The 16,610-nt window shown below is 32.5% G+C and overlaps 1 protein-coding gene across 3 annotated transcripts in view; it reads left to right on the plus strand.

Annotated features, from left to right (window-relative positions):
* The window catches only part of TTC3 (tetratricopeptide repeat domain 3), a 64,573-nt gene that overhangs the window by 2,717 nt on the left and 45,246 nt on the right, over positions 1-16,610 (plus strand). For 2 of the 3 annotated variants that reach the window (XM_083884006.1, XM_083884008.1), the window contains exons 3-10: positions 1,792-1,837; positions 6,152-6,284; positions 7,724-7,799; positions 8,688-8,741; positions 10,168-10,291; positions 12,990-13,075; positions 13,296-13,390; positions 14,599-14,661. In XM_083884006.1, the coding sequence (XP_083740132.1) occupies positions 1,792-1,837; positions 6,152-6,284; positions 7,724-7,799; positions 8,688-8,741; positions 10,168-10,291; positions 12,990-13,075; positions 13,296-13,390; positions 14,599-14,661 (677 nt within the window). The remainder of the gene's footprint in view (positions 1-1,791; positions 1,838-6,151; positions 6,285-7,723; positions 7,800-8,687; positions 8,742-10,167; positions 10,292-12,989; positions 13,076-13,295; positions 13,391-14,598; positions 14,662-16,610) is intronic. The other variant, XM_083884007.1, reaches the window with a different exon arrangement.

Here is a 16,610-nt window from a genome sequence, read left to right on the forward strand (position 1 = left end):
GAAATTTCAGCTCTTGGCTTGTGGGATTTCAGCTTTTGTTTCCTGAGATTTCAGCTCTTGGCTTGTGAGATTTTGACTCTTGGCTTGTGGGATTTCAGTTCTTGTTCTGTAGGATTTCAGCTCTTGCTTCCTGAGATTTCAGCTCTTGGCTTGTGGGATTTCAGCTCTTGGCTCCTGGGATTTCAGCTCTGCACAGTGACTCCAACCTTGCCTCTTTTTTGTTCTTCCAATCCCTTCCAATTTTCTGCATTTCTCTGTGCCCAGTCAGGCTCTGTTTATTTAATCCCAGAATCCCAGCCTGGTTTGGGTTGGGAGGGACCTTAAATCCCATCCAGTGTCACCCCTGGATGTGCAGGGACACCTCCCACTGTCCCCAATGTCCAACCTGGCCTTGGGCACTGCCAGGGATCCAGGGGCAGCCACAGCAAATCTGGGAATTCCATCCCAGGGACCAATTCCTAATTCCCAAAATCCCATCCAGCCCTGCTCTTCTTCATCTTAAAACCATTCCCTGTGTCCTGTCCCCTCCAGTTCCTGAAGAATTTTCCCTCTCAGTCACTTTTTCTACCCAAACTGCAACACTTTTCTTCTTCCACACTTCCAGGAATACTTTTCTTGACTCTTTTATTTTTCCTCCTTCTTGCTGTGGCTGAGGAATCTCAGAAATCCCAGATTTCCCCCTTTGTGCTGCTTGCAGAGCTCACCAGGAATCCTTTATCAGTCCTTTTGTCCTCCCTTTCAAGGCACAAATAAATTGAATTTTTCCTTGGTAAAGCTCTGCTTTTCCAAAGGACTGGTACCAGTAGAGCTGGGATTCCATTCAGGATTTATTTATTATATCACTGAAGAATTTTTTCTTTTTTTTGGAGGTGTTTGCTGCTGCCAAAACAAAACTTCATTTAAAGTCGTCTTTCAAGATGAGCTGATTTTTAAATCACAGTTTATTTATTTTTTTCCTTCCTTTGTTATTGTGTGTCCTGGCCTGTTAAATACATGGATTTTATAATTTCTGTGAAGTGATAATGCAGAATTTCCTGTGGTGCAGAGTTTATTGAATCACACATTTATCATTGTTGTTAAAATAACTGACTTTGTAGAGATCTATAAATCAAAATAAATCATTTCTTCTTCAGCTTGAGGTGCTCAAATGGAGTTTAAACCCCTTTAGAATAACGTGAAATGCTGAATCAACTCCTCTTCTATTGCTATAGATGGTTTTATTTAAATACACATTCACTGCCAAAATTATTATTAATTATTACTTTTAATTCCTTTTAATTATTTTATTATTGAGTAAAATTAAATATTAAAATTGAATAAAACATGAAAAATAAATTAGATACTATTTAATAATTTTATTTACTTGATTTTATTATTTTTAATTTTTTAAAATTCTTTTAAATTATTCTTTAAAAAACCTGTGTTACCTTCTTAAACCTTTAATTTTAGTCAGATACTCTTGAACACGATTTTGCTGCCTCATTTTTGAATTATTAATTCCTAAAATCCTCTTCTAGTAGAATTGAAAATATTCTTTAAATAAGTAAAGATTTTTCCTGTAATTCATAATCAACCTATGGACATTTTTTAAATTAAAAATTACCATTAATTTTTTATGGGCGTGCAGGTAAATATTCTTTTTTTATTTATTTTTTTTTTTCAGGCAACAAAATGCTTTCTTGTTTTTTCCTGGCTTGGGTTTCTTTGTTTGCTTTTTGGCTTTGCAATGTAATAAATGATAAATCTATAAATATTTGCATAGAAATATTTAAATAATGTGTTTATCTTTAGGGTCATGGAACCTTTGGGCGGCCAGTGCTGACTAATCCTAAGAGAGGTATGGAAATGAAACCAATTTCTTCCATTTCTTGGCTCTTTGAGTTGCTATTTGATTTTATTTTTCTTAATTTTTGGCCTGAAAATGAGCTCATTATTATTTCTGAGCAGAAACATTGTTGTCTCCATGTTACCCTGGAACAATTCCCATCTGTTTCTCCTGATTTCACTTAAATATTCACTAATATTTCCATAAATAAAGACATTTGTGTGGGATTCAAGGACAAATTGTAGAGTTGTAGAAAAACTTCCCAGTTGTAGAAAAACAAGTGGCTCAAACTCCAAATTGGATTTTCTCCACAACCCCCTAATTTGTGGGAATAAACAGATAAATGTGAAAAGGGGAATTTTTTTTGTGGAATTTTTGTGGGTTTTTTAATTATTTTTTTTATTTTTGTGGATTTTTTGTGGAATTTTTTTTTTAATGGATTTTTTTTGTGGATTTTTTAATTATTTTTTTATTTTTGTGGATTTTTTGTGGATTTTTTTTATGGATTTTTTTGTGGATTTTTAATTTTTTTTTTATTTTTGTGGATTTTTTGTGGATTTTTTTTTGTGGAATTTTTTGTGGAATTTTTTTAAAATTATTTTTGTGGATTTTTTTTGTGGATTTTTAAATTATTTTTTATTTTTGTGGATTTTTTGGGGAATTTTTTAAAAATTATTTTTGTGGATTTTTTGTGGATTTTTATTTATTTTTTTTAATTTTTGTGGATTTTTTGTGGATTATTTTTATTAATTTTTTTTATTTTTGTGGATTTTTTGTGGAATTTTTTTAAAGTTATTTTTGTGGATTTTTTGTGGATTTTTATTTTTTTTTTTGTGGATTTTTTGTGGATTTTTTTTATTATTTTTTTATTTTTGTGGAATTTTTTAAAAAATTTTTTTGTGGATTTTTTGTGGATTTTTTTTATTTTTGAGATTTTTAAATTTTTTTTATTTTTTCTGGATTTTTTGTGGATTTTTTTATTTTTGAGACTTTTTAATTTTTTTTTATTTTTGTGGATTTTTTGTGGAATTTTTTAAAATTTTTGTGGATTTTTTGTGGATTTTTATTATTTTTTTTTTTATTTTTGTGGATTTTTTGCGGATTATTTTTATTATTTTTTATTTTTGTGGATTTTTTTGTGGAATTTTTTTTAAATTATTTTTGTGGATTTTTTATGGATTTTTTTTATTTTTGAAATTTTTTAAATTTTTTAAAAATTTTTCTGGATTTTTTGTGGTTTTTTTATTTTTGAGATTTTTTTAAATATTTTTTATTTTTCTGGATTTTTTTTTTGTAGATTTATTTTAAATTATTTTTGTGGATTTTTTTGTGGATTTTTTTTTATTTTTGTGGATTTTTTTGTGGATTTTTTTTTATTTTTGTGGATTTTTTGTGGATTTTTTTTTTTAAATTATTTTTGTGGATTTTTTTGTGGATTATTTTTTTATTTTTGTGGATTTTTGTGGATTTTCAGACCCTCAGGTGGTGCTGCCCTGCTCTGAGAGTCCCTGAAACCACCCCAATAATCTGAATTTCCCTTTTCATTTCCTCCAGAGGATCTGAAGCCACTTCCACCCAATTTTAATTTTTAATTCCCTTCCATCCCTCCCTTTTCCATCCATCCTGGGAAATGATTTTGGAGATCCCTGAATCAGGCTGACTTCTGATTTTGATTTGATTTTTTGTTTTCCTGATGATTTTGTCAGGAAGAGAGGCTGGAAATAATCCTGGATTTTAATATTTATTAAAATAAATATTAAAATTTTGGAATAAATATTAAAATTTTGGAATGCCTGAAATGATCCTTGATTTTAATGTTTATTGGCACTTTGGAATACCTGAAATAATCCTTGATTTCAATATTTGTTGGCACTTTAGAATACCTGAAATAATCCTTAATTTTGATATTTATTGGGACTTTGGAAAGCCTGAAATAATCTTTGATTTTAATGTTTATTGGCACTTTAAAATACCTGAAATAATCCTTGATTTTAATGTTTATTGGCACTTTGGAATACCTGAATTAATCCTTAATTTTAATGTTTATTGGCACTTTAAAATACATGAAATAATGATTGATTTCAATATTTATTGGCACTTTGGAATACTTGAAATAATCCTTAATTGTAATGTTTATTGGGACTTTGGAATGCCTGAAATAATCCTTAATTTTAATGTTAATTAGCAGTTTGGAATACCTGAAATAATGATTAATTTTAATATTTATTGGCACTTTGGAATACCTGAAATAATAATTGATTTTAATGTTTATTGGGACTTTAAAATGCCTGAAATAATCCTTGATTTCAATATTTATTGGCACTTTGGAATACCTGAAATAATAATTGATTTTAATGTTTATTGGCACTTTGGAATGCCTAAAATAACGATTGATTTTAATGTTTATTGACACTTTAAAATGCTTGAAATAATCTTTAATTTTAATATTTATAAAATGCCTGAAATAATCCTTGATTTTAATGTTTATTGGCCCTTTGGAAAACCTGAAATAATGGTTGATTTCAGTATTTATTGGCACTTTAAAATAAATGTCTGAAATCGTCCTTGATTTTAATGTTTATTGGCACTTTGGAATGCCTGAAACAATGATTGATTTCAATGTTTAGTGGCACTTTGGAATACCTGAAATAATGATTGATTTTAATATTTATTGGCACTTTGGAATACCTGAAATAATCCTTGATTTTAATGTTTATTGGCACTTTGGAAAGCCTGAAATAATCCTTGATTTCAATATTTGTTGATGCTTTAAAATACCTGAAATAATCCTTGATTTCAGTATTTATTGGCACATTAAAATACCTGAAATAATCCTTAATTTTCATATTTACTGGCACTTTAGAGTGCCTGAAATAATCCTTGATTTTAATATTTATAAAATGCCTGAAATAATGGTTGATTTCAATATTTATTGGGACTTTGCAATACCTGAAATAATGATTGATTTCAATATTTATTGGCACTTTAAAATAAATGTCTGAAATCATCCTTGATTTTAATGTTTATTGGCCCTTTGGAATACCTGAAATAATGATTGATTTTAATATTTATTGGCACTTTGGAATACCTGAAATAATGATTGATTTTAATGTTTATTGGCACTTAGCAATGCCTGAAATAATCCTTGATTTCAATATTTATTGGCACTTTAAAATGCCTGAAATAATCCTTAATTTTCATATTTACTGGCACTTTAGAGTGCCTGAAATAATCCTTGATTTTAATATTTATAAAATGCCTGAAAGAATCCTTGATTTCAATATTTATTGGGACTTTGGAAAGCCTGAAATAATCTTTGATTTTAATGTTTATTGGCATTTCAAAATACCTGAAATAATCCTTGATTTCAATATTTATTGGCACTTTGGAATACCTGAAATAATAATTGATTTTAATGTTTATTGGGACTTTAAAATGCCTGAAATAATCCTTGATTTCAATATTTATTGGCACTTTGGAATACCTGAAATAATAATTGATTTTAATGTTTATTGGCACTTTGGAATGCCTAAAATAACGATTGATTTTAATGTTTATTGACACTTTAAAATGCTTGAAATAATCTTTAATTTTAGTATTTATAAAATGCCTGAAATAATCCTTGATTTTAATGTTTATTGGCGCTTTGGAATGCCTGAAACAATGATTGATTTTAATATTTATTGGCACTTTAAAATAAATGTCTGAAATCATCCTTGATTTTAATGTTTATTGGCCCTTTGGAATACCTGAAATAATGATTGATTTTAATGTTTATTGGCACTTTGGAATACCTGAAATAATGATTGATTTTAATGTTTATTGGCACTTAGGAATGCCTGAAATAATCCTTGATTTCAATATTTATTGGCACTTTAAAATGCCTGAAATAATCCTTGATTTTAGTATTTATTGGCACTTTAAAATACCTGAAATAATCCTTGATTTTCATATTTACTGGCACTTTAGAGTGCCTGAAATAATCCTTGATTTTAATATTTATAAAATGCCTGAAAGAATCCTTGATTTCAATATTTATTGGGACTTTGCAATACCTGAAATAATGGTTGATTTCAGTATTTATTGGCACTTTAAAATAAATGTCTGAAATAATCCTTAATTTTAATGTTTATTGGCACTTTGGAATGCCTGAAATAATCCTTAATTTCAATATTTATTGGCACTTCGAAAAGCCTGAAATAACCCTTAATTTTAAAGTTAATTAGCAGTTTGGAATACCTGAAATAATGATTAATTTTAATGTTTATTGGCACTTTGGAAAGCCTGAATTTTGCACTGTAATTCCCATTTTTTCCCCTTTTGGAGGAGTTGATCCCTGTGAGGTGTGGTGCAGTCAGCCCGTGGAGAAATTAATAGAATATTGCAACGTGATGAAAATCCGAGTGTTCTGGTCTCTGCTCTTCTCCTGGGAAAGCACTTTCTGTGTGGAGGAATATCGGTGAGAATCCACTTTTTCCTCCCAAATTTTCCCCCATTTTTTATTTGTTTCCCCTGTGAAAATTCCTTGGCTGCTCCCAGGAGGGCTCAAAAGTGCTGCAGAAATCCACAGGAAAAACAAAAAAATAAAACAACCCAAAAAACCCCCAATATTAAGACTGAGTTTGTGAAGTTTGGAATCTTTGGGATTCTGGGAATCTGAAGTTTGGAATTTTTGTGAATCTGAAATTTGGAATCTTTGGGACTCTGAAGTTTGGGATCTTTGGGATTTTTGGACTCTGAAGTTTGGAATCTTTGGAATCTTTGGGACTGAAGTTTGGGATTTTGCGATTTTGGGACTGAAATTTGGAATCTTTGGGACTCTGAAGTTTGGAACCTTTGGGATTCTGGGAATGTGAATTTTGGACTCTTTGGGAATGTGAATTTTGGAATCTTTGGGATTTTTAAGTTTGGAATTTTTGTGAATCTGAATTTTGGAATCTTTGGGATTTTGGGATTCTGAAGTTTGGAATCTTTGGGACTCTGAATTTTGGGATCTTTTTTGGGACTCTGAAATTGGAATCTTTTTTGGGAATCTGAATTTTGGAATCTTTGGGACTCTGAAGTTTGGAATTTTTGGGATTTTGGGACTCTGAAGTTTGGGATCTTTTTTGGGAATGTGAAGTTTGGAACCTTTGGGACTCTGAAGTTTGGGATCTTTGGGATTTTGGGGCTCTGAAGTTTGGGATCTTTGGGATTCTGAAGTTTGGAATCTTTGGGATTTTTGGACTCTGAAGTTTGGAATCTTTGGGATTTTGGGTCTCTGAAGTTTGGAATTTTGCAATTTTGGGACTGAAGTTTGGAATCTTTGGGACTCTGAAGTTTGGAATCTTTTTTTGAGACTCTGAAATTTGGGATTCTGGGAACTTGAAGTTTGGAATCTTTGGGATTTTGGGATTCTGAAGTTTGGAATCTTTGGAAACGTGAAGTTTGGAATCTTTGGGATTCTGAGAATGTGAAGTCTGGAATCTTTTTTGGGAATGTGAAGTCTGGAATCTTTTTTGGAAATGTAAACTTTGCAATCTTTGGGATTCTGGGACTCTGAAGTTTGGAATCTTTGGGATTGTGAAGTTTGGAATCTTTGGGATTCTGGGAATGTGAAGTTTGGAATCTTTGTGAATGTGAAGTTTGGAATCTTTGGGACTCTGTGTAGCTGAAGTTTGGGGGTTTTTCACGATTTATGGAGATGTGACATTTCAAAAGCAGCCACACCTTTCCTTCTCTTCTTTTTTTTTTTTTTTAATCATATTATTATTTTTCTCCTTCCTCTTCTGAAAGGCTCGATGGGAATTTTTTTAAAATAAAATTCTCTTCCTTAGATCTAATCCCCCTAAATATCCATAATTAAGAGCCTGGAACAGCTTGGTGTTTCTCTAAATAATAATTTATTTTGTTTTCCAGCAGTGCACTGTTCATGAGCACAATCCATGAGTACAATATCCTGGAAGACCTTGCTGATTTAATTAAAAGAGTTGTTGTAAGTCCTGCATTTTAAATTTCTCTCTAAATTCTCAAACATGTGTTAATTGAAGCACTTTGGGATTATAATCCTAAATTAGTTTTATTTCCTTTTGGCTGGAGTGAAGATATTATTTGATAATTGAGTTAATTTGATAATTTCCAGATAAGAAATTTCTTCTGGCCAAGGCTTTATTCCAGTTGGGATAATTTAGGAAATATTTGCAGTCAGGAATAAAGTTGGTGGGTGAATGAATGACTTATTTAACAAATAACTTATTTAACTTATTTAACAAATGTTAAATGAGTTATTTATTTAACAAATGTTATTTTAAATTTGCTGCTGTTGCTGACTTAAAACAGAGGAGAGGAGGATGTGAGGAATATCCTCAGCAGCTGAAGGGATTTATTGTGGGTTTTATTTTAAATTTAGGCAATAAAACATTTCTTATTTCATTTCTTGAAATTCCCTGCTCAACCCCAAGCTACATATTTTGGGGGTTTTTTTTAAATTTAGGTAGAATATATTTCTTAATTAATTTCTTTTTGGGGTTTTTTGGGTTGTACATCCAGGAGTGAAATGGATTTGGAGGAGGAGCAGATTTTGGGGTGTTTAATTGGATATTTCAAGTGGGTTTTTTTGGTATTTAGAGAATTCCACAAGTGCTCAGAGGGGCTGAATTTCCTCAGCAGGAAATTTCCATCCAGGAATTCCCTCTTTTCATGCCAACATGGATTTCTCAGCCAAAATGTGAAATGCAGCTGCCCCAGGGATGGGGAATTCCAGCAGAGCAGGAAATGTCCCTGAGCTGAACCTGAGCAGGCAGAAATTCAAACTCTCACATCTCAATAAATCGATTTTTTTTTTTTTTTTATTTGATTTTTTTTTCCTTTTTCCTTGTTCCAGAACATCCCATATTTCATCAGTGGCATCCTGAGGATTGGCAGTGGCATTGAAAATGTGAGTTTTTGGGGGAGTGGGGATGGGAAATCTCCTGCTCCATCTTCTTATTTACAAAAATCCACTTTCTGCTAGAACTGAACTCATTAATTAGAAACTTTGGACTGGGAAAATCCTTAATTTCCCTGGGTTTAATCCCTTTTTTCCCCCAGTTTGTTTTAAAAATCAGCATTACAGCAGCAGGAAAAGCAGAATAAACACAACTGGGGATTCCCCACTTGCTGTTAGTTTTGGGGATGTTCATCTTAGTGATGTGATTTTTTTTTTTTTTTAAAGATTATTTTTCAACAGCCATAAGAAGAAGTTTCTGAATCAAATTTTAGAGGATATATATATATATATATATATATATTTATTTATTTATTTATTTATTAATTTCAGTCATCACCAGGAAGTTTCTGAATCAAATTTGAGGGAGTTTATATATATATATATATATATATATATATATGAGTATCAGTCATCAGAAGGAAGTTTCTGAATCAAATTTTAAAGGGTTGATATATTTTTAAAAATAATTTCATCACAAAGAGATTTCTAAAATCTGAGAGGTTTATTTATTTATTTTTTTTAATAATTTCAGTCATCACCAGGAAGTTTCTGTATCAGATTTGAGGAGGTTTATATATGGATACATTTCTATATATTTATATGGATATATCTTATGTATTTATATATATTATATATATACAGATTATATATATATAATATGTATTACATGTATTACATGTTTCATATATATTATATATATAAAATATGTAGTATGTGTATTATACATGTAATATATGTAATATATAATGTATTATATTATATATAAAGTTCATATTATATTTATTTATATGTAACATAATACATATTATAAAAACTATAAAATATATATTATGTATTATACATACTTATATTTAATTTATAACATATAGAATATATTATATCTATTCTATATATTGCATAATATATATTATATATAAAATATATATCATATGATATATATTATTTTATATATATAACAATAATAATACATATTATAATATTATATAGGATGTATTTGTCAGTCATTTCAGAATTTTCTAAATCAAATCCCACCATTTAAATTCTTCCTGTGGCCAGAAGAATTGGCTGCAGGACTGTGACTGTGACTGTGACTGTGCTGACCTAGACCAGAGGATGTGAGGAATATTCCCAGCAGTCGAAGGGATTTATTGTGGATTTTATTTTAAATTTAGCCAATAAAACATTTCTTATTTCATTTCCTGAAACTCCCTGCTCAACCCCAAGCTGCATCTTTCGCTATTTCTATTTATTCCCCGTTAAAAAAAAAAAACAAAACAACTCAACCCCAAACAAAAGCTCCCAACACTTTACTTTGTACATCAACGATTTTTTTTTTTTCCTTTATTTTCTAATTTTTTTTTCCTATTTGGAGCAGGGTTTTTACCACGTTGAAGAGGCCCTGGACTGGGTGAGGTGTGTGGGGGATTCCAACGTCCTGCAGCGCCTGCAGGAGCTCGGGCGCTACAGCCGCGTCGACCTCGCCATTCTCTTCACTGAGTGTGAGTATGGACAGTCCAGCACGGGCCAGAAACCCAAAATAAATCCCTTTGTGTTGGGAAAGATGGGACAGGAAGGACTTTTGAATATGACTGAATGGTAAGAGATACGGCAGATGTAAAAGCTGTGAGTGAAATAGAAATGAAAGCCAGTTTTGAGATGTGAGCATGGCAGGCAGGAAAACGGTGATGAGCTGGAGATGGGTTGAAGGACAGGAAAACAAAAGACTCAGGAATGTTGCCTTTCCACTCTGCCAAAGGCATCAGGGAATAAACAGATAAGAAATGTAGCTTTTAAAGTTTAGAATATAAAATGACATGGTAATGTAGTAGTTCTTATAGGCTGCGTGCAAAGTCTGTAGTTTTTGTATCTCACTCCGGTTGGTCACTGTAAATTAAAATATTCAACACAGAAAGAGATAAAATGGATTGGAACAAAGTGATCGCTGTAAATTAGAATATTCAACACAAAAAGAGATATAAGGTATTGTAACAAGGTGATCACTCTCTTCTCTTGCCCTCTCACCTCTCTTACCCTCCTCTCTTCTCTTACCCTCTTGGCGTCTCCTCTCTCTCTCTCTCTTTTGCTCCTGTTTTCTCCCCACATTTTTCCCCTGCTCCTACCCCATTTCTACCCCTGAGCTCTCTTCTCTCTCTCTCTCCCCTTTCTCTCTTTAGGGCTTTGCTCCAGCCCAGGCTGGTGGCTGAAGGCAAAGCCCCCTTTACCCACCACCCTTGTAATAATAAAGCCACGTGTTTCTAGAACATCTCAGCTCTGCAGAGTTCCTTGTCCCCGCCATCCACGGAAAAAATTCTACACCTTTGTGTTGCTTTTATCTTTATTTTTTTATTGCCACACCTGGGATGAAATGCCTGAGATGGAATTTTTGTGTTCAGGCTCAGATGTTTGTTAATTCTTATCTCACAAATTGAGTTCTGCAGCACTTCAGGCTAAAAAAAGTAAAAAATGGAGCCGTGTCTCCTTCTCTTCGAGGTCTTTTGAGGATAAGTGGCCAATTAAGAAATGCAGGTGGCTCAAAATCAAAATTGGATTTTCTCCACAACTCCCTAATGTGTGGGAATTAAACAGATAAATAGGGGAAGGGAAAGGGGAGTTTGGTGGATTTTGTTTTTCCTGTGGATTTTTTTTTTCCTGTGGACTTTTTTTCCTGTGGATTTTTTTTTCTGGGTTGTTTTTTTTTTTTTTTTTTTTTTTTTTTTTTTTTTTTTCCTGTTGTTTTTTTCTGTTGTTTTTTTCCTCTGTGTTGTTGTTTTGGTTTTTTTCTGTGAATTTTTTTTTTTTGTGGATTTCTTCTGTGGATTTTTTGGTGGATTTTTGGCAGATTTTCATGGATTTTTGGTGTATTTTGTAGTGGAGTTTTTTTTTGTGATGGAGTATTTTTTCGTGTGGAGTTTTTTTCATGTGGAGTTTTTCTTTTTTTTTTCTTTTGATGGAGTTTTCTTTTTGTGGATTTTTTTTAATTTTTTTTTTTTTTTTTTTTTTTTGTGTGGAGGTTGTTATTTTTTTGGTGGACTTTTTTGTGGATTTTCAGACCCTCAGGTGGTGCTGCCCTGCTCTGAGCGTCCCTGAAACCACCCCAATAATCTGAATTTCCCTTTTCATTTCCTCCAGAGGATCTGAAGCCACTTCCACCCAATTTTAATTTTTAATTCCCTTCCATCCCTCCCTTTTCCATCCATCCTGGGAAGTGCAGGATGATTTTGGAGAGCCCTGAGTGGCTTTTGAGGACAAACCCTGATGGTTTTGTGCCTTGGTTTTCTTATCCAGAATAATTCATGGCTACAGGTGGAAGAAGTTGATGTTTTCCCTGGAAAAAAGAGCTGCATTAATCACATTTTTCTCTGAATTAATTTATTAATTCACAACCCAGGAATGCAAAGCAGCAGCACCTCTTTGTCTTTAATTCCAGAGAAATCCTCTCTCCCTCTTTGGGCTGGAAATGATCCTTTTAATTTGAGTTTGAGTGAGTTTGTCCCAAGATAGTGATCCAGGTAAAAGAAATCCTGGTGGAGATGATGATGATGAAAGAAAGAAAGAAAGGGATTTTAATTATTTAATTTAAATTATTTTTACTTTCAACCCAATAACCAACCACCCCTGGCCCACAATGAGGATTTTTCTATCTAATTACAAAACACCACCCAAATAATGAAGAAAAAGGTGAAAAAGAAGGACTGGCCTAAAACTAAAACCTCCATCTTTATAGATATATTACTGTATTCTAAACACTTAAACTCTTAAGTTTTGCCCCCTGTGATATCACACACTTCTATCCCAACTCCACAGGCACAACCCCAGGGCTGTCACTCAATTTTAGAAACTTTTTCCAAAGCCTCAGTTCAAATGCAGTGTTTGTTTGGGGGTCAGTTCCTGTCAGCACAGAAAGTCTGAAATTCTCAGTGATCAAAGTTCCATCACCTTTGCTCTTAAAAATCCTAAAATAATTCGTGTTCTTAATTTCATTCTGGGCTTCTCCAGTAGTAAAAAGAAAATGAATTTTGAAGCCCAGATTTGTTAGAATCACTATTTTAAAGTCTCTTATCACCAAAATTATTCCATTTATTCAATTGTGAGTCAGGTTTTGCTGGCAGAGCAGGGATTTTAGTGGGAGAAAAGAGGAGAAAGCCTTGAAGAATTAATTCCTCACCCTCTTGTGTTCTCCTGAAATTTTGTCTCCAGGGAAACGTTACATCACCAAAGTGGCTCTGGAGGATTGTGATTTAGTGGCAGAATTGGAAGCTCTGACCTGTGAGAGCTCCAGGAAGGTGAGGGAAACTCTCAGGATGGGTTTGGGTTATTTTTTTTGCGGAGTTCTGGTTATCAAGGGTTGTAAAAAATATCCAAATCGTGAAAGAGAAATGTTGCACAAGCTCGAGTTGTTCAATTCTGGCATAAATAATTCCATTTAATACATGAAATAATTACCTTTATGCTGCTGAATTAAATGAGTTGAGTGGATAAATGGTTTTGTCCTTGGTCCTACAGAAAAGTGAAGCCCTGAAACAAAGGGGAAACGCTGAATTTTCCCAAAGAAACCTGGGCAGTGCCATCGTGTCCTACACAAAAGCCATCGAGTTCTGGTAAGAGCTGCTCTCACATTTATCCTCATTTTCTACAATTTTGAATCAACCACTTCAATTAGAAGCCAAATAATACCTGATTTTTAAGAAAACCCTATAACCCATTTTTTATTCTATTTTTTCCCCCATTTCTGGTGGGTTTTTTTGTGCTTTTGCTGCTCCAAAAGTCCTGTTAGGGTTTGAAAATGACCAAGAGGAAGAGGAACAAACCTGAAAGGAAATTAATTATTTAAAGAACAACCACTTTGAGTGTTTTCCCTCGAGATACTCTTGCAAATATTGCCAATATTTATCATTATTTATCTTTATTCTGATGATGCAATAGGAATAAAGAAGAACAAATATTTCAGTGCCTGGTCTTGGCAGCTCTCAGCCTTTTATTTCCTTTATTTAATTTCTTCCCTGAAGGCATTTCCTGAAAGGCTCTGGGGACTTCCCTGGGCTCTGCAGAAGGGAGAAAGGGATGAAATTTGAATTTTTAGGGCATTTTTTTCCCTTTCCCTTGGGATGTCAGCAGGCTTGGTGTGTTCCCCATTGGAAATGCTGATTTTACTCATCCTGGTGTCCATAAAATACAGGAAAATTGATCAAATCCCACTTTGCACAGAACCACTTCGTGCAAAGAGTTGGATTTTTCATTTCTGAAGCCTTTGACTTTACATTTATAACCTGAAAAGGATCCAGATTTTGATTTCTTCACCCTCCCTTTTATCCATACTGAGGTCTCATCACAAACAATTCATTTTAATCAATTAATTTCTAATATTCTGTGAATAAATCCATTTTAATCCCCATCAGTGCCCCGTGGTAGGAGAGGTTTTGGTCCCAAATTCAAACTGATTTCAACCTTTTTTTTTTTTTGCCAAATGGAGCCCTTTGGATCAAGGTCAGGAAGGGAAAATCAGAACTTGGTAGAAATTCAGGAAATCCTGAAAAAAGCAGAGGAGATCCTGGGTTTTCCAGAGTTTTTTAAGAGTATGCTGAGAATAACTGGGATTAGTTGGAAGTTGATGAGCTCAAATCTTACAAATAATCCCACAATTATAATGTCACATAATTTAAAAGTGACAACTTTTAAATCCATGGAGGTTTTTTTTTGTTTTTGAGGGCAAACCTGGTGAAAATTGATTTTTTTTTTAATCTTCTCCTTATGGTTTTCAATAAGAATACTCATTATTAACCCTTATAATCTTATTTTTTTTTCCAAGCCCTACAAACCATCTCCTGTATGGGAACAGAGCTCTGTGCTTCATTCTCACCAGGCAGTACGAGTGAGTAACCCCTGAAAGGTTGGCCTGGGCTGATGGAAAATAAATAAAATTGAAAATGGGGGGAAATTGAAAATGGGGGAAATTGAAAATAAGATAAAATTGAAAATGGGAGAAATCGAAAATAGGGGACATATTTTAAATAGGGTGAATTTTAAATAGGGGACAATTGAAATAGGGGACTTCTGAAATAGGAGACATTTGAAATAGCGGGAATTCAAAATAAAGGAAATTCAAAATAGGGGGAATATTGAGATACTGAAAATGGGGATAATTGAAAATGGGGGAAATTAAAAATAAGGGGAAATTGAAAATAGGGGACATGTTTTAAATAGGGTAAATTTGAAATAGGGGGAATTCAAAATAGGGGAAAATATTGAAATATTGAAAATGGGGGACACTGAAAATGGAAGAAATTCAAAATAGGGAAAATATTGAAAATTGGGGAAATTGAAAATTGGGGACATATTTAAAATTGGTGACATATTTAAAATAGGGGAATTCAAAATAGGGGAAAATATTGAAATATTGAAAATGGGGGTAATTGAAAATAAGCGGAAATTGAAAATAGGGGACATATTTTAAATAGGGGACATTTGGAATAGGGGGAATTCAAAATAAGGGCAATTCAAAATAGGGGAAAACATTGAAATACTGAAAATGGGGATAATTGAAAATGGGAGAAATTCAAAATAGGGAAACTGTTGAAAATGGGGGTAATTGAAGATGGGGGAAATTGAAAATAAGAGAAAACTTAAAATTGAGGAAATTGAAAATAGGGGACATTTGAAATAAGGGACATTTGAAATAGGGGGAATTCGAAATAGGGGAAAATATTGAAATACTGAAAATGGGGGACATTGAAAATGGGAGAAATTGTAAATAGGGGACATATTTAAAACAGGGGAAATTGAAAGTAGGGGACATTTGAAATAAGGGACATTTGAAATAGGGGGGATTCAAAAAAAGGGAAAATCAAAATAGGGGAAAATATTGAAATATTGAAAATGGGAGAAATTCAAAATAGGGAAAATACTGAAAATAGAGGTAGTTGAAAATGAGGGAAATAGAAAATTGGGGAAATTTAATAATTGGAGGAAATTGAAAATAGGGGACATATTTATAATAGGGGACATTTGAAATAGGGGGAATTCAAAATAAAGGAAATTCACAATAGGGGAAAATATTGAACTATTGAAAATGGGGGACATTAAAAATGGGGGAAATGGAAAATGGCGAAAAGTGAAAATAAAGGGAAATTGAAAATTGGGGAAATTGAAAATAGGGGACATTTGAAATAGGGGACATTTGGAAAAGGGGGAATTTAAGATAAAGGAAATTCAAAATAGGGGAAAATATTGAAATATTGAAAATGTTGGACATTAAAAATAGGCAAAATTTAAAATAGGGGACATTTTAAATTGAGGTAATTTTAAATAAAGGACATTTTAAATAGGGAAAATTCAAAATTGGGGACATTGAAAATCAAGGAAATTCGAAATGGAGGAAATTCGAAATAGAAGAAATTTGAAATAGAGAATATTTTTTAAGAAAATGGGCATTTTTAAAGCTAAACCACCAAATGATTATTTCTGATGATGTGCCTGTAGCTGGGATTGTGGATTTCCCCATCCCTGGAAGTGTCCAAGGCCAGCTTGGAGCAACCTGGGACAGGGAAAGGTCTCCCTGCTCATTTTGGGGTGGAAAATCAGATTTTAAGGTCCTTTTTTCCCACCCAAACCATTCTATAGTTCTGTGGGCTGCTGTTTTATTCAAATTTTTTAATATTCTAATTTATTATATTTGTATTTACGCTCTTTACATCAGCCTGGTGTATTATAATAATAATGTAATATTATTACAAATATAATATAATTATTTAAATTTTTTTTATACCAATATATTGTATTATTTTGGGGGGTATAAATAATAAATTTCCTCTTTTTTCCCCT

The sequence above is a fragment of the Zosterops lateralis genome (assembly GCF_965231275.1).
Source record: "Zosterops lateralis genome assembly, chromosome: 2".
In the NCBI taxonomy this organism is placed as follows: Eukaryota; Metazoa; Chordata; class Aves; order Passeriformes; family Zosteropidae; genus Zosterops; species Zosterops lateralis.